The 23,789-nt window shown below is 44.3% G+C and overlaps 1 protein-coding gene and 1 pseudogene across 4 annotated transcripts; both read right to left on the bottom strand.

Moving 5' to 3' along the window:
* The window catches only part of LOC113838967, a 321,491-nt pseudogene that overhangs the window by 186,664 nt on the left and 111,038 nt on the right, over nucleotides 1-23,789 (bottom strand).
* On the bottom strand, nucleotides 1,616-16,842 carry LOC103162235 (zinc finger protein 14). Of its 4 annotated transcripts, XM_035449435.1 has the most exons (5): nucleotides 16,808-16,842; nucleotides 12,783-12,907; nucleotides 8,070-8,196; nucleotides 7,057-7,155; nucleotides 1,616-4,365 (listed from the first exon to the last, which is right to left on the bottom strand). In XM_035449435.1, the coding sequence occupies exons 2-5, from the start codon at nucleotides 12,891-12,893 to the stop codon at nucleotides 3,002-3,004; spliced, it is 1,701 nt and encodes a 566-aa protein (XP_035305326.1). In that variant the 5' UTR covers nucleotides 12,894-12,907; nucleotides 16,808-16,842; the 3' UTR covers nucleotides 1,616-3,001. The 4 variants fall into 4 exon arrangements, with proteins under 4 accessions (XP_035305326.1, XP_027289871.1, XP_027289870.1 ...); XM_027434070.2 differs by lacking the exon at nucleotides 7,057-7,155; XM_027434069.2 differs by lacking the exon at nucleotides 7,057-7,155 and having other exon boundaries at nucleotides 12,783-12,872; nucleotides 16,808-16,836.

Raw genomic sequence — 23,789 nt, forward strand, 5'->3', positions numbered from 1 at the left:
CTTTCCAGTGACGTACATGGGTATATCTTGTTTCAGACTGCATCTCTAGTAACACATTCGTAACACCTTGACACTTCCTCCTGTCTCCAAAATGCTCTTACATTTTTTTTCTCTTCAACTATTTCAAAGTAATGCCCATGTACTTAATTTGGCTTTGTTATTATGGTGTCTTGTCTTTCCTTCTTCATGCCATACATGGCTGTGGAAATCAGGTGAGTTTTCTACAAACTGGATGCTTCCTTGTGTTGAGTCTACTCTGCACGTCCATTCCTGGAGCTCTTGGTTTTAAAGAATTTGAAAAATGAACTACTGTGTTATCCTGGCAGTCCTGCTGCACTCTGTCAGGAGGTGGCTACTGTATGGACACTCACATTTTTATTGAGGTTAAAATTGATCAGGGGTTCATTAGTGGTCACAAAATTTCTCACATAAAAACTCTGGTATTCACTGAGGGTCATTTTCGAGGCCCATTATTCCTCTAATGTCTAGAAAATGGTGACTCCGCCCCCCCCATTCTATTTCTTTTTTTTTTTTTTCTGCATTTACTGGTTAAATTTGCTCAGGAAACACAAACAAAACAAAACCCACTTGGATTTGATGAACACTTGTTGACACTTTTTCAAGTGGTTCACATGGAAGAAACAAGTAAATGTTCACTTTGCTTCCACCTGCTAGTTTAAGATGTTAGGCAGGCATGGTGGTGTATATTTTCCTCTCAGCACTTGGAGGTAGAGGCAGACAGATCTGTGAGTTCTGTCTGGGCCAGCCTGGTCTACACAGAGACCAGGTCAGCCAGGGCAACATGGCAACACTGTCTCAAAATATAAATAAATTTATAAACAAAATGAGTTGGTACTCTACCATCATCTATTGCTGACTAGATTGTGGAGCCATAACCATGATAATCAAAGTACTAACAGACACATGTCTAGTTGTGAAACTTTTTTTTTTGTTTTGTTTTTTTCGAGATAGGGTTTCTCTGTGTAGCTTTGAAGCCTATCCTGGCACTCGCTCTGGAGACCAGGCTGGCCTCGAACTCACAGAGATCTGCCTGCCTCTGCCTCCTGAGTGCTGGAATTAAAGGCATGTGCCACCAATGCCTGGCCATGAAACGTTTTTATATTTGTGTGTATGAGGTAGGCATCTGTATGTATTTATGTTTGCATGTGTTTGGGCACATGTGTGTAGGTGAACGTGCACAAGGAAGCATGTGGAGGTCCTAGCTTATCTGTGGAACCATCTTTGAATCACTCTTCTACTGTATGCATTGGGGCAGGGTCTCTTAATCCAACCCAGAGCTCATCAATATGACTACTAGGGTCTTGCTAGTCAGTCAGCTTGCTTTGGACACTCAGTCTCTATCTCCAGAGGCTGGACTTACAGGTGAGCTGCCTCATCTACCTGGCATTTAACATGACTTCTGGAGATCCATACTTGGGTCCTCATACTCACACAGCACGCACTTTAACCACTAAGCCAGTTCCCCAACTCCAGTATTTACATATGTATATTTGTAAAAATGAAATCCTTAGCTGGCTGTCTGTCTTGTATGCTATCCTTGAGACTGTGTGATTCACCTTGAATTTGGTCAGAGAAGGGATTCTAAATGATCTGCTTTTTTTTTTTTTTTTTTTTTTTCAATTTGAAGAAGTCATTTCCTCTGATTCTTTAACGCTTAAAGTTTACAAATCCCACATTCAGGAAATTCAGTCTTTTTTCATCATGAAGTTTTTGGTGCAGCTCAAGTGACAAAAATCTCCCAATTAATATAAGCTGCTAGATCTTACCTAGAAGAAATTGCTTCGAGGTTTAGAAATGCAGAGGTGTGAAGGAAGCATTTCTACATTTATTACTTCCACAGGATCATCTTCCTTTTATATGAACTGACAATCATAGACATTATTTATAGGATACATGCTACTATGACTGCTAGTCTGTCAAGTGCTAACTATTTCCTTCTTAAATCAGTTCGATTATGCAGTACTGCAGGTGGGCTCTGAATTGGTGTCACTGGTCCCATCTTGTAGTATTCAATTTCATGTAGTCTTCTGGAGTCTGAGAACTTATTTTTAACCAGTACAAAGTGCTAAAATGATGTGATGTTTCTTTTATGATTAGATTATACAGATTATAACTTCAGTCTTGCTAGCTGACTTCCATCCTGCTAGCAGCCACCTTTCTTGGATTCCGCAATCTCATTAAAACAGCAGCTATGCTGGGGGGTGGTGGCACACACCTTTAATCCCAGCATGGGGGGGGGTAGAGGCAGGTGGATTTCTGTGAGTTTGAGGTCAGCCTGGTCTACAGAGCAAGCTCCAGATCAGCAAGAACTACACAGTTAATCCCTATCTCAAAACAAACAAAAAAACAAACAAAACAAAACAAAACCAGAAGCCACACTGGATGGTTGTGGCCAGGAACTTCACTCATCTCTCAGCCGATGACCATCCAGAAACTGAGGATTTTATCAGCTCTCAAAGAATTCAGGTGTTTGAGGTGTCTAACCTGGTACCTACAATGTGGATCTTTCTCTAGTTTTAAGCCTTCAGATGACAGCCCAGCCCTAGCTGAAACCTCAAGGCCCAACTAAGGCTTGCCTGGACTTTCAATCTACAGAAATTTTTAGATAATAAATATATATTAATTAAACTACTGTTTTTCTAGTAATTTGTTACAGAAGAATAAATATAACCTGTAAATACTGTTATCAGCATTTTGACAGTGAGCAAAACAAGGCATTAATATTTAGTGTCCTATCCAGTATGACAACAGGAAGAGAGTAGTTAAATGGAGATGACAACAGAGAAGACTAAAGATTTTCCTCCATTCATCAAATTATTCTTCCACAGGAATTTGCTGAAGATAGGTTACACTCAAGTGAGAATGGAGGGCTTTTACAGCAACACAGTCTTTCTTTGCTTACTTAGAAGCATGAAACAAATTATTCTCACAACCGGATTTCCTGACATTTTGCAAATGTCACACAGAGCTGAGGTTTTGCTTAGGTTCCACCGTGGATCTTCTGATGCTGGGTGAGGTGGGAGTGCTGTCGGAAGGCCTTCTTACACTCCTTACATTTGTAGGGCTTCTCTCCAGTGTGGATCCTCTGGTGTTGAGAGAGAAATGAATAGAGTCGAAACGCCTTTCCACAGTCCTTGCATTGGTACGGCTTCTCCCCCGTGTGGATGCTCTGGTGCTGACTGAGCTGCGAGAGCAACCGGAAAGGCTTCCTACACTCCTTGCATTGGTACGGCTTCTCCCCCGTGTGGATGCTCTGGTGCTGAGTGAGCTGGGAGTAGAGTCTGAAGGCTTTCCCGCATGCTTCGCACTCAAAGGGTCTCTCACCGGCATGAATACTCTGATGGGAGATGAGCTGGGGGTAACTGCTGAAGGTCTTCCAACAGTCTACACATTCATAGGGTTTCTCACGGGTGTGGATTCTCTGGTGGCGAACAAGTTGCTGCCTCAGTCGGAAGGTCTTCCCACAGTCCTTACACTCATGGGGTTTCTCCCCAGTATGAATACTCTGATGGACGGTCAGCTGTTGGCATATCCTGAAGGACTTGCCACAGTCCTTACAGGCATAGGGCTTCTCACCGAAGTGGATTTTCTGATGCACTCGAAGGTCTGGGCCACACACGAAGGCTTTCCCGCACTCCTTACAATCGTACAGCTTCTGAGAAGTGTGAAGCCTCTGGTGTCGGGTGAGGTGCGTACACTGTCTGAAGGTCTTGCCGCAGTCCTTGCACTCATAGGGTTTCTCCCCAGTGTGAATTCTCTGATGCCGAGCCAGCTGCTGATGCACCCGAAAGGCCTTGCCACACTCCTTGCATGCATACGGCTTTTCCCCAGTGTGGAGTCGCTGATGCTGGGTGAGTTCTTGGAGCACCGTAAAGGCCTTCCCACACTCCTTACACGCGTAGGGCTTCTCGCCGGTGTGAAGTTTGTAGTGTCGGATAAGGTGTGCACGCTGTCTGAAGGGCTGCCCGCACTCCTTGCATTTGTAAGGTTTCTCGCCAGTGTGGATTCTCAAGTGTTGACTAAGCGTTGAGCGGCGGATAAAGGTCTTCCTACACTCTTTACACTCATAGAACTTTTCTCCACTCTGAACTTTCTGATACTCAGTAAGGAAACGGTGCTTTTTGTATGTGCCTTTTTCAGAGGTCATTTTCCACTGCCCCAAATAACCTTTCTGGGGTTCCTTTGGTCGCTCGACCTTGCTTTCGTATTCCCAATCATCTCTAAGACCAGAACCTTGAGGGCTGTGGCTTCTAATTTTCTCCATCAACTCCCACTGTAATGAATATACTTCATAAATATCCTTGTCTGCGGATGAAGTATTGGTCTTGAATCTGGACTCCAAATCTGGAAGAAAGCAAGAAAGAAACATGCTGCATTCCCATTCTGGAAGGAAGAAAACTTCTATAGACAAAAAAAGGACCTAAAGTAATGCCTACTATACTTTCTGTAAACAGGTATTTCTGAAAAAAAAAATGCTACCCAGGTGCACCCCCAAAACCCACATCCTATACAAAAATCCTGCACCAAAAATTCATGGGAAAAGCAGTAGGTGATAAGACACACTTGTGTACAATTACATCAGTAAAACACTGACAACACTATAGCTGTTATGTCAAGGGGTAGTGGTACTCAGTGCGGCCAAAGTCACTTCATGAATATTAAAATGCATAACAATTAAGCAGGAATCCTGTTTCGGGTGCTGAGACAGCACATAGGAAAATAAGGCCAAGTGGCCCACATCTGGAATCCCAGCCAGCACTCAGGAGGCTAATGCAGGAGGACGAGGGCAGCCTAAGCTACAAAGTAAGATCATCTAAAAAAAACTAAACAAGGGCTGCAGAGATGGCTCAGAGGTTAAGAGCGCCGGCTGCTCTTCCAGAGGTCCTGAGTTCAATTCCCAGCAACCACATGGTGGCTCACAACCATCCATTATGAGATCTGGTGCCCTCTTCTGGTGTGCAGATATACATGGAAGCAGAATGTTGTACACAAAATAAATAAATAAAATCTTTAAAAAAACCAAAACAAACAAACCTTCAACTGGAGAGTGTAATGTGTGTTTATAATCCCAACTTCCAGAGAGGCTAAGGGAGAAGGATAACTTGACCCTGAGAGTTTGAAGCCAGCCTGAGCAACATAGGATCCCATCTCAAAAAGAAAAAATGAAAAAGTAAAGATCAAACTGGATGTGGTAGTGACTGACTACTCAATCCCAGCACTCAGGAGGTGGGAACAAGAGATCAGTTCAAGGTCATCCTTGGATACATATAAGTTGGGATACATGAGACTTGTCTCAGGGAGGGGGGAAGGAGGGAGGGCGGGAGGGAAGGCAATGAGGTGACAACTCAGTAAAGTGCTTGTTCTGAAACACGCAGATCTGAGCCTGTATCCCCAGCACCCATGTAAAAAGCCAGGGGTGGCAGTGGTGCATCTGCAATCCCAGCATCAGGCAGGCAGGCAGAGGCAAGGAACCCTGGGGATTTGCTAGCCGGTCAGTCTAGCAGAGTGAGCTCCAGGTTCAGAGCTGGGTCTCAAAAACTAAAGTGAAGAAGCATTGAGGAAGGTACCCCCCGCAGACCACACACACACATACACATTAAGGGGCCATACCTCCATCCTCCTAGTGTTACCATTTCAGGCCTGCACCACAATGCCCTGCTCACCAATAGGTTTGTTTGTTTGTTTAGATCAGGAATGCTGCTGAGTTTTGTCACGTATTTAACACTAGTGGAGTTAACCATATAGCCTCTTTTTTTTTGCTGTTGAATATGGTGAAATGATGCTATCAGTGTCTCAGGGTGAAAGTCGGAGCTCCAATGATTAAGCAGGAATGAAGTCCACTTGATCATGACTTTAAAATATTTTGTGAGTCTGACTTACTAGTATTGCATTAGGAAATTTATAGCTGTATACATGAATAATAAGGGTTGGTTTACAATTTTTTTCCAGTAAATATCAAGTGTGACATGTGAGTTACATAGGCCTTATAAATTAGGCTAAGAGGTATATCTTTATTTTCTGGAGAAATTCATACAATGATGCTATTTCTTTCTTAAATTTTTAGTAGAATTTCCCACCAGTGAAAATACCTGAACATTTTCCTTACAAAAGATTTTTCATAATGAGTTCCATACCTTAACAGATTTGAGTTATTTTTTGTAATCTGGCATTTTTCAAGGAATTTTTCCACATCACATAAGCTGTCCAATTTCCTAGTGCAGAGTTACTCATGGTTTCTTTTCATAGCTCCAGAAGAGAGGGGAAATCCCTTCTTTCATTCATGGTAGTAATTTATGTTCCTTTTCTCAATTAGTTTAACGGAGTGGTCACTAACTTTGCTCACATTCTCAACCACATTTATTTCCATTTTGGCTTTATAAATCTCCTTTCCTGTTTTACTTTTCTGAGTTCTGTTCCGGTATTTACTATCATTTCCCCCGTCTGCTGATAGGCTTCCCTTCTGCTGATAATGGCTTTCTTCCAAGTAGGAAGGAAATATGAAAGTTAAGAAACAAAGTGACCAAGTTCGACAGAAAGCAATTTTGAGCTGGGTGGTGGCACACACCTTTTGTCCCAGCACTCGGCAGGCAGAGACAGGAAGATCTCTGTGAGTTCAAGGCCAGCCTGGTCTACAGAGTGAGTTTCAGGACAGCCAGGGCTGTTATACAGAGAAACACATCTCAAACAAACAAACCAGTTTAAAAGATGGGCATCTGGACCAGGGGAAGGTTCACCGGGAATGGTGCTGGCCACACCAGCCTGCTGACCTGAGCTGGATCCCAGGACCCACAGGAAGGTGAAGGAGAGAACCACCTCCACGCAGTGGTCCTCTGAGCTCCATGTGGGCCTATCTCCTACCGTCCTTTCACATACACACTTTTTTTTTTTTGCTTCAGGTCCCAAGTTTCCCTTGAGACCAAGGCTTTGAAAGAGAGATCCCCAATAATCCATCTCTCAGCAAGGACACCCCCCCCCCACACTGAGCTGAGCAACTAGCTGGAGCCACAGCCTCCAGGCCAGCTCACCCTCACTCACCAGGACAGCATCTTCTTTTCCCTTCTTTCACAATTATCTCAGGCTCCTTCCCGTCTTTATCCAGTAAAGTAATCACATCTCTCTTAGAAATGGAAGGTCCTGCTTACTAGGCAAACGCCACACTAATTATAAACCTGAAATCCCGTACTTTCAGATTTCATTAAATGTTTAATTAGTTGTAACTTTTCAGGCAGGGTTTTACCAGAGCACAACCAGCCTGGAGCTTACTACATAGTCCAGCCTAGCATTAAAGTGGCTGTCTTCCTGTCTTGGCCTCGAGTACAGGACCACCGCCATGCCTGTCTCCAAAATGGCATGTCCTAAACCAAAGCATTAAACTCACGTGACAGAATAACCACTTTAGGGAAACCTAGAGCCCACAAAGAATAAACATCAGATGACTAAGGACACACTTCATGTAATTTAGCCTGGCTCTGCAGAGAGGCCACACTGCAATAACTACAGCTTTGGCTGCTTCACATCCTGCCTGTTTCCTAAGCCGCCTCAGTAAAGTGTGTGTGTGTGTGCGCGCGCGCGCGCGAGTGCGCATGCTGGGATTAAACTCAGGGACTCACACACCCTAGGCAAGTGCTCTACCACTGAGCTACCACCCCAGCCCAGATTTCAACTTTCAAATGAAAAGTGGGTAGAACTTCAGAGGTCTGTTACCCAGAACAGAGTTTGTTCCCCGAGTTTTAAGTCTGTATCGATCCCACACACGTTGCCTTTGAAACTAGAGAGGAGCAGGGAGTGTCTACATCGATTCTGGGCTCAAATGTGGTATGCAATGTGCTTTCTTAGAAAATACTTCTGCCATATCCAATTTAGACACCAGGGAAACCTGGACACAAAGAAAGCCAGAAGTCACAGTCTGAGAAAATGAGAAAGGCACCCCAGGCCAAGAACGATTCGATGTTACATGGAAGGACCTATTTCTAATCTACCAAACAGGAAGTACAAATGCAGGCTGTTTCTCCATCAGGGGAGGCTGACCCTGGGACAGACGCACTCACCCAGAGAGATAAAGTGGCTGTAGTTCTCCCTCATCACGTCCCTGTACAGGCTCTTCTGGGCAGAGTCCAGGAAGTCCCACTCGTCCTTCGAGAAATCTACGGCCACATCCCTGAACGTCACTGAACCCTGAGAAAAACAAACTCGGGGTAGTGCATGAGAGCATTCCCTTTTTAGGAGAGTGGAGCCTGAAGGAGGACTGTATTGCAAAGTGGGGAGCACACAGCACTCAAACAGCATGGGGCTGAACATTACAGCGGGAATAGAGTACAGAAAAATCAGTGTCTCAGAAGCAGAGGGGTCACATTTCCTAAATACGCCTGCACATGCACATAACATTAAGGTTTTAAAATAATTTTTTGCTGTCATTTTTCGAGACAGGGTTTCTCTGTGTAGTCCTGGCTGTCCTGAAACTAACTCTGTAGACCAGGCTGACGTCGAACTCACAGAGATCACCTGCCTTTACCTCCCCAGTGCTGGGATTAAAGACATGTGCCACTACCACCCAACCAAAATAAATAAATGTTTATTCCATTTATATTTAGAGAGAGAGTGCTTTAGAGGGAGAGAGCTTTAGAGAGAGAGAGAATATGAATGTTGGCACATTCTGGGAATGAATACAACAAACCCCACAAATAAACCCAACTGTATAGCATACTATGTGATCCCATTATAAATTCTACAGAAATAATGACATTATGCTTCACTGCTCACAAAAACGTAGTGGAAAAATTTTCTCCAAAGAGAAAAAAAAATTCACCCCAAATAAACCACAAAATATCTGAGACAGATTGATTCAAGTTCATTACAAAGTCAGGTTCTATTTTAAATATGCTCCCTGTTACAATTAATACTTTTAAGTTTAAGTTTTTGGTAAATACTTGTTCTTGTCTTGACTACATTAGATACATCTAGTATCTCTTAACATTTAGATATTTGAGCCAGGGATGGAGATGCATGCCTTTGATCCTAGCATTTGGAAGATCTCCATGACCTCAAGGCCAATCTGGTCCTAAGCCAGCCAGTCTTGGCTACATAACCTGACCAAAAAAAAAAAAAAAGAAAAAAAGAAAAAGAAAAAGAAAAAGAATTAGCTCTTTGACCTTGGCACAAACCCAAAAGCTCACTTTACTCTTGTTTATAGAGCATCTAACACGAATCAGTCACCCTCCTCGTCCTGCCTAGCAGGTCTAACTGAATGTCTTTTCTGTCTCCAAGCTACAGGACACTTAAGTGATGAAAATACCATGAAGACAACACTCTGGATCGGTGGTTTCCTTCCTTCTATGTCTATGTATTTATTTATTTTATGTGCAATGGTCAGAGGACAACTTATGTGAATCAGTTCTCTCTTTCCACTATGTGAGTCCCAGGGGCTGAACTCAGGGCTGGCTTTAAATCCTCTATGTAGGCAAGGACGATTACAACCATCCTCCTGCCTCACCTCCCCAAGGGTGAGATTACAGGTGTATTCCCATCATGCCCAACAAGACTAGCGCTTTTCAACAAAGAACATTTTTATTCCCTAAAAGGCCATACCTGGAGTTGATTTGGTTGTCACAACAGGGGGTAAGGTGTGCCAATGTTACAGGGACCTAATGGTAGAGGCCACTGTTACTGTCACACAGCCTACATAGTGCATAGGTAATTCCCTATCATTAAAGATTTTCTGGCTCGGGCATTGGTGGCGCATGCCTTTAATTCCAGCACTCGGGAGGCAGAGGTAGGTGGATCTCTGTAAGTTCGAGGCCAGCCTGGTCTACAGAGCGAGTGCCAGGATAGGCTCCAAAGCTACACAGAGAAACCCTGTGTCAAAAACCAAACCAACCAACCAAACAAACAAACAAAACAACAACAACAAAAAAAAGATTTTCTGGCTCAAAATGTCAATGGTAGTAGCAAAGTTGAGAAATCTTGCTCAAACCAAGTGCATCCTATAAAAGTCCACAAGAGGCTTTGTTCCAGGTTTCTTCTCTTTGGAAGACATCCACCTTTTCTTTCTGAGATAGGGTCTCACTGTGCAACCCAGGCTGGCCTCTTTGGCTTTCCAAGCACTAGGATGGTAGGGATGCCCACCATGCCTGACACAGAGATGGGTCTTGGTCCTTTGGTGTGCATTCCTGTTCTTATCACTCTCTTAACTGTAGTGCTGAAGGAACACTCTTCCACCCTGAAATAGTGGCTGACACAGTACAGCCAAGACCAACAGCAAATTGTCAGTCATATCTACTCACAGCCTGAGAGAAGACATCACACTTCATAAAAGGTCACCCTCAGGAGGGGAGAGAACAAGAAAAAGGCTTTGAAAGAGGATCAGGTGTTCCCTGCTTCCCAAAGGAAAATGTGACTATCCTGGGGGCTGCTAGGGAGGTAGAAGACTAGGAGATACGTGGTAACCCAGCAGATAGCGGAACTAGCTGGGAAGGAAGGCTTCTGGACCAGATAGGCAGTGCATGCCTGGCTAGGCCACTGGCCCTAACAAGGATGACAAGACAATACTTTATTTATTTAATTTTGATTTTCGAGACAGGGTCCCATTATGTAGCTCTGACTGGCCTGGAACTCACTATGTAAACCAAGCTGGCCTCACGCTCCTAGAGATTCTCCTGCCTCTGCCTCCTGAGTGTCAGGATTAAAGGTGTGCTCCTCCATGCCCAGCCACACACGAAGTTTTAGACCTTATCTGATGAGCCCTCAATTACATCCTTACCTAACCCGTCCAATTGGAAAGCCTTAGACAGTGTAAGATCTTAACACTCGAGCAAGTCAGGGGTTGATATCAGCTGTCTTTCTAAACATTCACACCAATGATGTATATACTTTAAAACAGCCACAGACGTTTCTACTTAGAAGGTAATCAGACTCAGGGCTGGAGAGATGGCTCAGTGGTTAAGAGCACTGACTGCTCTTCTGGAGGACTCATGTTCAATTCTCAGCACCCACGTGGCAGTTCACAACTATCTATAATCTCAGTTCCAAGGGACCCAACACCCATGGCAGAATACCAATGCACATAAAATAAAAATAAATAAATTAAGAATTAAAAAAAAGATAATCAGACTCTCCCTGGACAATAAAAAAATGTATTGAACCACATAATTCCATTTAATGCTCAAAGCTAAAAATCAAAGCTGAGCAGAGTTGGTGTATTTGTCCGAAGTAGACACAGGAAAATTTCTAGTTCAAGGCCAGCTTGGGTTACACAGTAAGACCCTGTCAAAGAGAACAGAGGAGGAGAAAGGAGAGGGAATAAAAGAGACAGGAAAAGAAAAAAAAACAAACAAGGGTAAAAGAGAAAAAGTCAGGTTAGATATAGGTAAAATTAAATCTGTGGTGTTTGAAGCGAAACCAGTGTCTTCACCTGGGCTACCTGGGTAGGAGCTGACTGAAGGGGACAGCGAAAGTACTAGCACATTCCTTTCTCCATTTAGAAGTAAAGATATACTCGATTATGAAAATTTATCCAGCTATACATTTATACTACAGTTTGTTCAGTGTCATTCTGGGGACTTGCGAGATGGCTCAGTCAGGAAAGGACCTGCTACAGAAGCATGAGGACCCGGGTTTGGATTCCCAATAGCCATGTAAAAAGCCAGGCACGTGCCTGTAACTACATGCCTGCAAGCCCATCACTGGAGACGGAAAGATTCCTGGGGCTAGCTGGCTAGCTGGCCTAGCTGGCCTACCTGTATGGTGAACTCCATGTTCTAGGGATACTCTGTCTCAAAAATAAGTTGGAAATCAAATTGAGGAAGACATCCAGTGTCAGCCTCTGGCTTCTATACACGTGTGCACACCGATGTACCGAAGAACAGTTTTAAAAATGATAATAAAATAAAATGTCATACCATATATTGGGGATACACATATTTTCTTTATAAAACAATTTTTTTTAAAAGTCAATAAAAAAAATCAAACTGGGTGGTAGTGACGCGTGCCTTTAATCCCAGCACTCAGGAGGCAGAGGCAGGTGGATCACTGCATATGAGGTCAGCCTGGTCTACAGAGCAAGTTCCAGGACAGCTAGGGCTACACAGAGAAATCCTGTCTCAAAAAAAACCAAAACAAAACAAAACAAAAAAACCCAAAAACCAAAAAAACCCAAAAAACAAAAAAACCAACCAAACAAAAATCACTATACTAAGACAAAAATATTTCCCTTGGAAGTACTAAAAATCAGGATTGGCAAGATGGCTCATTAGGTAAAGCTGAGTTTGATTCCTGGAACCCATATGAAGTTCAAAAGAAAAAAGTTAATGTCCTCTGACCTCCACACATGCACTGTGGCACACACCCCCACAGACACACAAAGATAGCACACTGAAAACTATTCGAATTATTTAAGCCAAAGCTGCTCCACGGGAAAAACAGTAGAGGAACATTGTGCAGAGCTCGTCTGGGTTTTCCTCAGGCATTTTACCTGGGCTCTCTGGAAGGGACACGATACAGGTAGAGGGAAGCTCAGGCTTGGAGGAAGTCTGTATAACTATGAGCTGTGTCTCCAACCCTCTCCGCAATGAGTGCTGGGGTGGGTGTCCATAGAGCACCCCAGATCCGAGGGTTCAGGAGAAGGAGTGACTACGTACACAACCATCTAGAAACTGAGTGTTTAGAGGAAACAGATGCCAAATGTGCTGTACACAGGCAATCCCGGCACTTGGGAGACAGACATTAGAGTCGTACATCTTCGGGGAGGGAGAAAAACAGTAACGTACCTGGGCCAGGGCCATAGTGTCAGAACTGCAGGAGCCAGTCGGCTCTTCAATGTTTCTCGGTGGAAGACTGTGGGGTTCAGAGAAGCAACGCTGGAATAAAAAGAATCCCATGAATCCAGATATGCCTAAAAGTTCCCAAATTAATTTATGTTAGTTAAGAGCAGCTTTTCCTCACATCATTCTTGCTTCCAAATCATCCCTTATCACTATAGTTACACCCATCCCAAACCCACTCCAAACCAGAGATTTCGAAAGGAAGCTCTGCGGAGACCCAGCACAAGACCGGCGTGGTGTGGGAGCCCAGAGACTCTGACTTAGGTCTAACACTTCATCATAAACACACGAGAACACACACACACACACACACACACACACACACACACACACACACACACACACACACACACACACACACACAGACACACACACACACACACACACACACACACACACACACACACACACACAGACACACACACACACACACAGACACACACACACACACAGACACACACACACACACACACACACACACACAAACAAATGTAAAAAGAGCACTTGCTCTTGCAGAGAACCCAGGTTCAGTTCCCAGCACCTGTATGGCAGCTCACAACATCTATAATTCCAGTCCCAGGAGGTCTGGCCCTTTCTTCGGGCTTCCTTAGGCACCAGTCATGCATGTGGTAAAGGCAAAACACTTACACACCTAAATTCTTAAAAAAGTGTGCCACCATGCCCAGCTGCCAGGCAATTCTTGATTATCAATCATCTACAACCAGAAGCACATGGACAGATAAAGTAAATTCGGCAAACGACTCATGCTTTTTGGATGTAGGTGATGAGGAAAACCGGGATGGGTTATAACAGTTAGCAGATGTACTGAACTCTTAAGTACACTGCTAAGTACTATCTACGGGTTTTACAATTCTTTTCTTTCTTCTTTTTTTTTTCTGAGGGGGAGGGGTCACTGTCACACTGAGGAGGGCATATCAGGCTTTGGACTTGGTAAGCCAACACACATTTACTAGGGGCGATCCTATATGGTAGGTCTCATCTTTTGCATGATGGAACTACATACAGCATGAAGGGATAAATCAAGCCAGGACAAAGTGGCAGGTTTCGGCTTAGCACCCTGGCAATTTAGCCTCATAACCCACACTACTGTCACAATCCTCTCCTAAGACATAAATCAGTGGCCTATGAGCTCACTTTGAACACTGTAAACCACCTCCCTTGTTAACACAGACCTCTCTCTAAGACTCCTATCGTCTTACCTCTCCTAATGAAAGACCCGAGAAGAGGTACTTTCGTAGAAGGAGACCCGCACCCAGGAATCAGCGAGTCCACGAACTTTGGATGCAAAAAGCAAGAGGCTTTATTGGTGGCGCGCGTACCCGGGGGCTTAGCTTCTGTTAGGCCAAGCCCCGAGCCCTGGAAGGGGGGGTCCTTATATAGGAGAAAAGGCACAGTACAGAAGCGAAAAGCATAAAATCAGCATTTTCTCAAGGTCTAGTAGTCAGGCGAAACGGCCTTTATCTTCTGCCGCGTTCAGATGGCTGACCTTGGGATGGAGCCATCCGGCGGGGGCCAGCTTTGCGCGGCGGCGGGGAAGTGGGAGCCGGCGGCTGTGGGGATCAAGGGTCAGGGAGTGCAGGGGAGGATGTATTCGCCGCGCGCCCTGCCAGCTGCCAACCGGAGGAGGAGGCAAACTTAAAAGAAGGGCGGGGGGGGGGTCTTTCACTAATGAGCCCCAAGCAGCAGACTCTTGGGAGATCACTTAGGGGTACAGTGCTTGCCTCCAACACACAAGCCTCCAACACACTAGTTGGAACCTCAGCACTAGAAAGAGAGGGGGTAATGTCCTAAAGTGAAAGACCCTGTTACAGAGCAAACCGTTTTCCGTCTTTCCTGCTTTGAACTCAGGGCAGTTGAGATCAATGAACCCAGTGCAATGCTGGGTACGGTGGCTGCCAGAGCTGGAGGCAGCCTGTGACTTCCTCTCCAAATTATAAGCTAAGCTAAAGCTGGCTAGCTTATCTTTAGGTTTACTCCTAACCCAATTGGAAAAACGCAGTTCCTGAGAGAAATGTAACACATATAACATACCTCCAATCCTTGTGTGAATAAGCACTGGAAAGGAGGAAAGGGTGAAGAATCTACCCCCATAAGCCACTGAGGCAGAAGGCCAAAAGCACTTAGTTAAGAGGCCACTTTGGGTGTTAAAGCTCCAGACTAACTGGGAAAAGCCTGGATCCTGCTACAAAACCATTGATTGACACACTGAGGGTGGGAATTACATTGGAGCAATCAGAACCTGAGGATGAGGATGAGGATGAGATGGAGGTGGGGTTCTTTTGTAAGCCACCCCCGGTCCCGCAAAGTGCTGGATGATGAACCCCAACTTGGTCTATGCCAGAACAGTTAGTTCTCTATCAGTGAGGGACACGCCCAGTCACCAGACAAAAGGCGTTGAAGGGGACCGGTAATTCAGGCGTTTGGAACAGCTGCTGTGGCTGAGATGGGATTAGAAGACACACAGATTAATTTAAGATGGAATGCTACCCTGGCACACGTTGCAGCCTGGAGGCCAAGGCAGGAGGTTCACCCTCAAGTTGAAGGTCAGCTTGGGTTACATAGTGAAATCCTGGTCAGTATGGGTGCAAATTGAGTTAAAAAAAAAAAAAAGGACACACCAAAACTGTTGTTCTTAGTAAGGAGGGTGGTTTAGCAAATGAATCTTCCCCAGTAATTAAAAACACACTAGGAAGGCAAGCCTCCAGGGTGAAGAAAGCTGTGGCCTGGAATGCAGAGATGGACCCACAGATAAGGGCGCTGGAGCTTGGTCAGTTCCCGGCATCCACCTGGCTGCTTACAAATGCTCTGTAACTCCAATTCCAGAAGCTCTGAAACCCTCCTCAGACCCCAGACACACACTTAAAACACCCAGACACATAAAAATGAAAACTTGTAAAAAAAAAAAAAAGATTTTACAAAGAAACCTGTGAGGCTGGAGACATGATGCAGCGGTTTAAGTGCACTGGCTGCTCTTGCAGAAGACCCCAGTTCGATTCCCAAAACCCACATGGAGGCTCACACCTGTGTGTGGCTCCAGTTTCTGGGGAAAGGACGCCTTCTTGTGGCCTCCGCGGGCGATTGTACACACACACACACACACACACACACACACACACACACACACACACACACACAGTGAAATATAAATGTAAAAAAGAAAGCTGTAAGGGATGGGGCCTGCGATGAACAAGAGACACATAATCCGAGTGATGGTTTCTATTAATCTGCATTGACCCGTCTCTTCTCCCGGGGCCTAATCAACGCCAGACCGCTGCTTCTTTGCAGGCCCAGCTGAATTTCACTCTTTCATACTGTGAAGCCTAGCTAGCAAACGTCCTCGTGCTCGGAGGAATAAGGATTCACAGGCAAAAGAGGAAGGAAGTAACTTGGCTGCTTTCTTTCTTTTCTTTTTTTTTTTTTTGCACACAGACAACAGTAATGCTGGGTTCCTATGTCTATGCAGCAACGATCGCTTCCTCCACGTCTTATCCCCTCACATTCCCGCAGATAGGGGCGAGTCCCGAGGGTGCGGGGCTTGGTGGCCTCGGGCCACACCCCCCGCGACCCGTCACTCCACTCCCGCCACTTGCACGCACCTAACCCACTGGAAATGGGAAGCGGACGGGCAGCCCGGAGGCGACGGCCACCGGACGGGACGGGCAGCCTGCGCTGCAGGGAGCGCGGGCGAAGCCGCCGAGCCGTGGCAGCGGCGCTGTCTTTTTGTTCGGGGGACACCTTCTCCCTGGGGTTCGCGCACGGAACCCGGAGCCACGCTGGGCCTCGGGGGCCTGCAGCGGAAAGACGGAGGACGCCGAGTGGCACCCGCTGTCCACTCAGCGTCACCGACTCGACTCCAAGCCGCTCAAACCAACGGAAAACCAAACCCGCGCCGCCCCCCCCCCCCGCGCCCGTTGCCTCAGTGCGGGCGGGCGGGCGGGCGAGCAACTCACCTCTCGCAGCGGCCCGGCGCTGGGCAGCCGGAAGGATGCCGCGCGGAGGTCTGTGGGAAATGTAGTCCAGCGTGGGAAGAGACTGGGTCTCCCGCAGCGAAGTGCGCAAGCGTGATAGGGGTGGTGCCGGGGTGGAAGCCTCCCGAGGAGATCTTGCACCAGCTTGGAAGGGCTAGGACACTCTCCCCAGCCCTCACCTCACTTGAGCGAGCCCGGCGATCCGGGCTGGGCTGGGTGTGGTTGAACTACAGGGGCTCAGAACTCTCAGCATCACCACAGGGTCAGTAAGTGAGATAAGCACACAGTAGGTGCTTATCCACACCCCAGCGGAGGGTGTAGGCACTCAGTAAAAGCATCCTCTAAAGGCGCAGCACGATCTGCCAGTGAAAGGTTGCTCACACTCCTCGGAGTTCTCGCTTCCTACTCTTCCTCCGCTTTTCTTCGCCCCGCTGGCTGCCCCTCCTAGCCATCGAGTGTATTGCTCCATTTATTGGTTGATATTGCTCTTAGATTTTGTTTTGCAAACTAGAGCTGAAGCCAAGGCCTCCAAGACCAAAAAGATAATTCCGCGTTCTTCTAACATCTTTGTATTTGTGCCAGACCTCGACCTCATGGCACAAATCCCAACTTCTGGAGGCTGAGGCAGCAAGGCTGCAAATTCAAGACGAATGAGAGAAAGAAGTAAAAAGAGGACGTTGTAATCGCTGGAGCTCACAAAATGGCTTGGTAATGGGTGTAAGAAGAGGTTCGTGTGAGGGGTCCGTCACATCGTCCTCGGGTCACAAAATATCTTTGCTTTTACTTGGACTGACTTGGACACTCACATTTGTACCCAACTCACTTGGACAATTCTACTCCAAGGGTTCTGGGACATTTATTTGGTCAAGCTCTGGCCACTGACTTATTCTCTTTGTCTCTCCCTAAATCCAAGGTTATATAATAAGCTTGTGATCTTCTACTTTGTAGGCCTTCCCTGCAAATTATCCAGGCAGACATCTCTGTCCCCTTAAACTTTCTGTCCATCTAGGGATATAGGGTCTTTCCTTCTAAGGTCCAGCTCTCCACTTCTAGGATTACTTATCTGGGATTAGCTTTCGCTCCAGTTTATAAGGCCATTACCCTGGATAGAAAATACTTAATCCTATCAGTCACAGTCCCCACCACGAAGGACGGAATTCTATCCAGTATGATATCTAAACAAACCTTAATGAAGTCGTCTATGTCAGCATTCTTCCTGTGAGGCCTTGGTGCAGCCTGGCATGCTGGACTAGCATTCTCATGAGCTAGCTGTTTCACAAAGGTTCAACATCTATATCTCTAACTTTTGTGGATAATACCCCATTTGCCTAGAGAACAATTCTGAAAAAACTCCCTAGGTCTATGCCTGCTCTCTATAACAAATAATATCCCCCTGACAGGCAGGTCTTGTCTATTTGCTTCCAGATTTCTACAGGTAATGTTTCTACAGCAATTTTCCCTATCAGCATCTGGGTGAGAGAAAACCGCTGTTGATCAATAATGAACATAAGCCATCCTTAGTTCCATGAGATGCTTAAATGGTATTGGCATCTGCATCTTGCTTATGTTTCTCTGGGTATCTCTATGCTTCTCTCTAAGAAATGTCTGAAATCACTGGGCATCTCTTTCTACCCACTGCTTGTCTAGTATTAGCTTCCACTGGAGACATTTGACCTGCTGTGGCTGCCCTCCTTCAATATAAGGGTGTCTGTACCTTATGCTGACCCATGCTTGTTTTCTCAGACAAAAGAACATTTTTCTGATCTGAGGAAACCTGCAAATTTCTTATATCCTGTGAGAGCGATTCCACTAAATCTTTCAAGCCTCTTAGCTCCTGCTGAAGTTTACCACTGGGTTTTTGCCTCTCTATATTCCCAGTTTAAAATGAAGAGGTGGACCTTTCCGCCGACCGATGAGCAACGAGGTGAGTGACACCCTGCTCTTATCCAACTCCTGTCCAAAGTGCCATTCACCCAGATCTCCCCAGGCTTGTGCATGCTTGGAGGAGCTCCCCAAATCTGGGTACAGGCCACTCTTCCTTCCCTTTCCGCCGACTGATCTGCAATGAGGTGAGTGATCCACTGCTCTTACCCAACTCCCTTCCAAAGCCCCATCCACCCCAATCTCCCCGGGCCTGCTCCTGCTTGGGGTAGACGTGCCCAGGCAGTGAGGAACTCCCAGAGCCTGGAAAACACTCCACTCTTACTTCCTGTCCCACAACCTGACCCCTATGGAGGCCTAACTCCTTCAGATTGAAGAGACTACCAGGAGAGGCAAGACCATCAGAGCTTCAGACATTGCATTCCTGGCCCACACACACTACTGGGTAACAAGAGGAGATAGAGAGACCCCGCCTGCAGTCACTGGAAAAAGATATGGGAAGAAGACAGAATAAGAACTCGCTCAACAACAGAAAGACCAATATGACACGACCAGAATCTAGGGACTCCACTCCAGCAAGATCTGAAAAGCCCAACACAGTGCATGAAGAGATGGACCTCAAATTATCTCAGCAAGATGATAGAGAACTTTAAAGAGGAAACAAGAAAATCCCTTAAAGAAATAGAAGAAAAAGCAAACAAAAAATTACATGAAATGGAGGAAAAGACAAACCAAAAAATTCAAGAAATAAACAAATCCCTTAAAGAATCTAAAGAAACACAAGAAAAAACAAACAAGTGAAGGAAGCCCTTGAAACAGTTCAAAGCATGAAAGCTGAATTAGACACAATAAAGAAAACACAGAATGAGGCGATGCTGGAAATGGAAAGACTGGATAAATGATCAGGAACTAAAGACGTGAGTATAACTAATAGAATCCAAGAGACAGAAGAGAGAATCTCAGCTATTGAAGACTCGCTAGAGGATATTCATCAACCAAAGAAAACCTCAAGTCCAACAAATTCCTAACACAAAATATCCAGGAAATATGGGACACCGTGAAAAGACCAAACCTAAGAATAATAGGTATAGAAGAAGGTGAAGAAACACTGCTCAACGGTACAGAAAACATATTCAACAAAATCATAGAAGAAAACTTCCCCAACCTACAGAAGGGTATGCCTATGAAAGTACAAGAAGCTTACAGGACACCAAACAGACTGGACCACAAAAAGAAGTCCCACCGACACATAATAAAACACCAAATCTACAGAATAAAGAGAAAATATTAAGAGCAGCAAAGGAAAAAGGCCAAGTAACATATAAAGGCAAACCAATCAGAATCACACCCAACTTCTCAATGGAAACTCTGAAAGCCAGAAGGTCTTGGATAGATACCATACAAGCACTAAGGGAGCATGGATGTCAACCCAGACTACTGTACCCAGCAAAACTTTCAATCACTATAGATGGAGAAAACAAGATATTCCATGACAAAAAAGATTTAAACAATACATATCCACAAATCCAGCACTACAGAAGGTTCTGGAAGGAAAACTCCAACCCAACAAACATAACTACACTCACAAAAACACAGGCAATAGATAATCTAATTTTACCAAACACAAAAATAAGTAGGAGGGTGAAATCCACACACAATGACACCACCAACAATAAATCCAAAAACAACAAGAACCAACGAACAATGGACATTAATATCCCTAAATGTCAATGGTTTTATCTTACCCATAAAAAGATATAGGCTAACAGAATGGATACAAAGACAGAATCCATCCTTCTGCTGTTTACAAGAAACATACCTCAACTTCAAAGATACCTCAGAGTAAAAGGATGGGAAAAGATTTTCCAATCAAATGGGCTCAAGAAACAAGCTGGGGTAGCAATCCTAATATCTAACAAATTAGACTTTAAACTAAAATCAAAAGAGATGAAGAAGGGCATTTCATACTCATCACAGGAAAAGTCCATCAAGATGAAGTCTCAATCCTGAACATCTATGCCCCAAATATGAAGGCACCCACATTTGTGAAAGAAACATTACTAAAGCTCAAACCACACATAAAACCACACACACTTATAGTAGGAGACTTCAACACCCCCTTATGCCACTAGACAGGACCACCAGACAGAAACTTAACAAAGAAACAAAGGATCTGAAAGAAGTTATGACCCAACTGGGGTTAACGGATATCTATAGAGCATTCCATCCAAACTCAAAAGAATATACCTTCTTCTCAGCGCCACATGGCACCTTCTCTAAAATTGACCACATAGTAGGCAACAAAGCAAACCTCCATAGTTACAAAAGAATTGAAATAACAACCCCCTCTATCTTATCAGACCACCATGATTTAAAGCTAGAATTCAGCCAATACAAATGGCAGAAAACCTGCAAACTCTTGGCAAATGACTAACACCCAATTGCACCATTCCTGGGTTGAGGAAGAAATAAAAAACAAAAACAAAAACAAATTAACGACTTCCTAGAATCTAATGAGAATGCAGACACAACCTACCCAAACTTATGGGACACTCTGAAAGCAGTGTTAAGACGGAAGTTCATAACACTAAGGGCCCACATGAAGAAACTGGAGAAAAGTCACATAAGAGAATTGACAGAACTGAAAGCATTAGAGCAAAAAGAAGCAAACACACCAAGGAGGAGTAGACGCCAGGAAATAATCAACCTGAGAGCTGAAATCAATAAAGTAGAAACTAGGAAAACATTACATAGAATCAATGAACCAAAGAGTTGGTTCTTTGAGAAGGTCAACAAGATAGACAAACCTCTAGCCAAACTAACCAAAAGAACGAGAGAGAGCATGCTAATTAACAAAAGCAGAAATGAAAAGGGGGATATAACAACGGACACTGAGGAAATCCAGAGAATCTTCAGGTCACACTTTGAATACCTGTACTCCACAAAATTCGAAAATCTAATGGAAATGGACACTTTTCTGGATAAATATCACTTGCCAAAATTAAACCAAGATCAGATAAACAGTTTAAATCGACCCATAACCCCTAATGAAATAGAAGCAGTCATCAAAAGCCTCCCAACCAAAAAAAGCCCTGGGCCAGATGGCTTCACTGCAGAATTCTACCAGAAATTCAAACAAGAGCTGATACCTGTACTCCTCAAACTGTTCTGCACAATAGATGCAGATGGGATATTGCCAAACTCTTTCTACGAGGCTACAATCACTTTGATACCCAAGCCACACAAAGATATGACTAAGAAAGAGAACTACAGACTGATATCCCTCATGAACATCGATGCTAAAATACTCAATAAAATACTGGTGAACCGAATCCAAGAACATATCAGAAAAATCATCCACCACAATCAAGTAGGCTTCATCCCAGGGATGCAAGGATGGTTCAACATACGAAAATCCATCAATGTAATCCACCATATAAACAAACTGAAAAAGAAAAACCACATGATCATCTCACTAGATGCTGAAAAAGCCTTTGACAAAATCCAATATCCCTTCATGATAAAGATCTTGGAGAGAACATGATAAAGATCCTTGGAGAGGAATAACAGGAACATATCTAAAGATGATAAACGCGATATACACCAAACCAATAGCCAATATCAAACTAAATGGAGAGTAACTCATAGCGTTTCCTCTAAAATCAGGAACAAGACAAGGCTGTCCACTCTCTCCATACCTCTTCAATATTGTACTTGAAATTCTAGCTAGAGCAATAAGACAGGAAAAGGGGTTCAAAGGGATACAAATTGGAAAGGAAGAAGTCAAACTTTCACTATTTGCAGATGACTTGATAGTCTACATTAGTGACCCGAAAAACTCTACCAGGGAATTCCTACAGCTGATAAACACCTTCAGCAAGGTAGCAGGATACAAAATTAACTCAATAAAAATCTGTAGCCCTACTGTATACCGATGATAAACCCAATGAGAAAGAAATCATAGAAACATCACTTTTCACAATATCTACAAGCAACATAAAATATCTGGGGGTAACACTAACCAAAAAAGTGAAAGACCTGTACAATAAGAACTGTGAGACTTTACCGAAAGAACTTAAAGAAGATACCAGAAAATGGAAGATCTCCCATGCTCTTGGTTACGTAGAATTAACATAGTAAAAATGGCAATCCTATCAAAAGCAATCTACAGATTCAACGCAATCCCCATCAAAATCCCAACACAGTTTTTCACAGACATCGAAAGAACAATACTCAACTTTATATGGAAAAATAAAATACCCAGGATAGCCAAAACAACTCTTTACAATAAAAGATCTTCTGGAGGCATCACCATCCCTGACTTCAAGCTCTACTATTGATCCATAGTTCTGAAAACAGCTTGGTATTGGCACAAAAATAGACCAATGGAATCGAATTGAAGACCCAGATATTAACCCACACACCTACGAACACCTTATTTTTGACAAAGGTGCTAAATCTATACAATGGAAAAAAGATAGCATCTTCAACAAATGGTGCTGGCACAATTGGATTCGGACATATGCAGAAGATTGCAGATTGATTCATACCTGTCACCATGCACAAAACTTAAGTGCAAATTGATCAAAGATCTCTCCATAAATCCAGCCACACTGAATCTTCTAGAAGATAAAGTGGGAATAACCCTTGAACAAATTGGCACAGGAGACCCTGAACATCATGCCAGGAGCACAGACACTGAGGTCTGCTATTAATAAATGGGACCTCCTGAAGCGGAGAAGCTTCTGTAAGGCAATGGACACAGTCAGTAAGACAAAACGACCACCCACAGAATGGGAAAAGATCTTCACCAACCCCACATCTGACAGAGGACTGATTTCCAAAATATACAAAGAGCTTAAGAAGCTATCCACCAATGCACCAAACAATGAAATTAAAAAGTGGGGTGCAGAACTAATCAGAGAATTTTCAACAGAGGAATCTGAAATGGCTGAAAGACACTTAAGAAAGTGCTCAAAATCCTTGGCCATCAGAGAAATGCAACTCAAAACAACTCTGAGATACCACCTCACACCTGTCAGAATGGCTAAAATCAAAAATACCAATGACAACCTATGCTGGA

Source organism: Cricetulus griseus, chromosome 9 (assembly GCF_003668045.3).
Source record: "Cricetulus griseus strain 17A/GY chromosome 9, alternate assembly CriGri-PICRH-1.0, whole genome shotgun sequence".
In the NCBI taxonomy this organism is placed as follows: Eukaryota; Metazoa; Chordata; class Mammalia; order Rodentia; family Cricetidae; genus Cricetulus; species Cricetulus griseus.

What these genes read in the sequence shown, in the direction of transcription:
- LOC103162235 (XM_035449435.1), bottom strand. Translation starts at nt 12,893, where the DNA reads ATGGGATTCTTTTTATTCCAGCGTTGCTTCTCTGAACCCCACAGTCTT. An exon ending in CAGCCACTTTATCTCTCTGG is followed by an intron (nt 7,156 to 8,069) that starts GTGAGTGCGTCT and finishes CCTAGTAAGCAG; the next exon opens with GACCTTCCATTTCTAAGAGA. An exon ending in GAAAAGAAGATGCTGTCCTG is followed by an intron (nt 4,366 to 7,056) that starts GTGAGTGAGGGT and finishes GCTTTCTTCCAG; the next exon opens with ATTTGGAGTCCAGATTCAAG.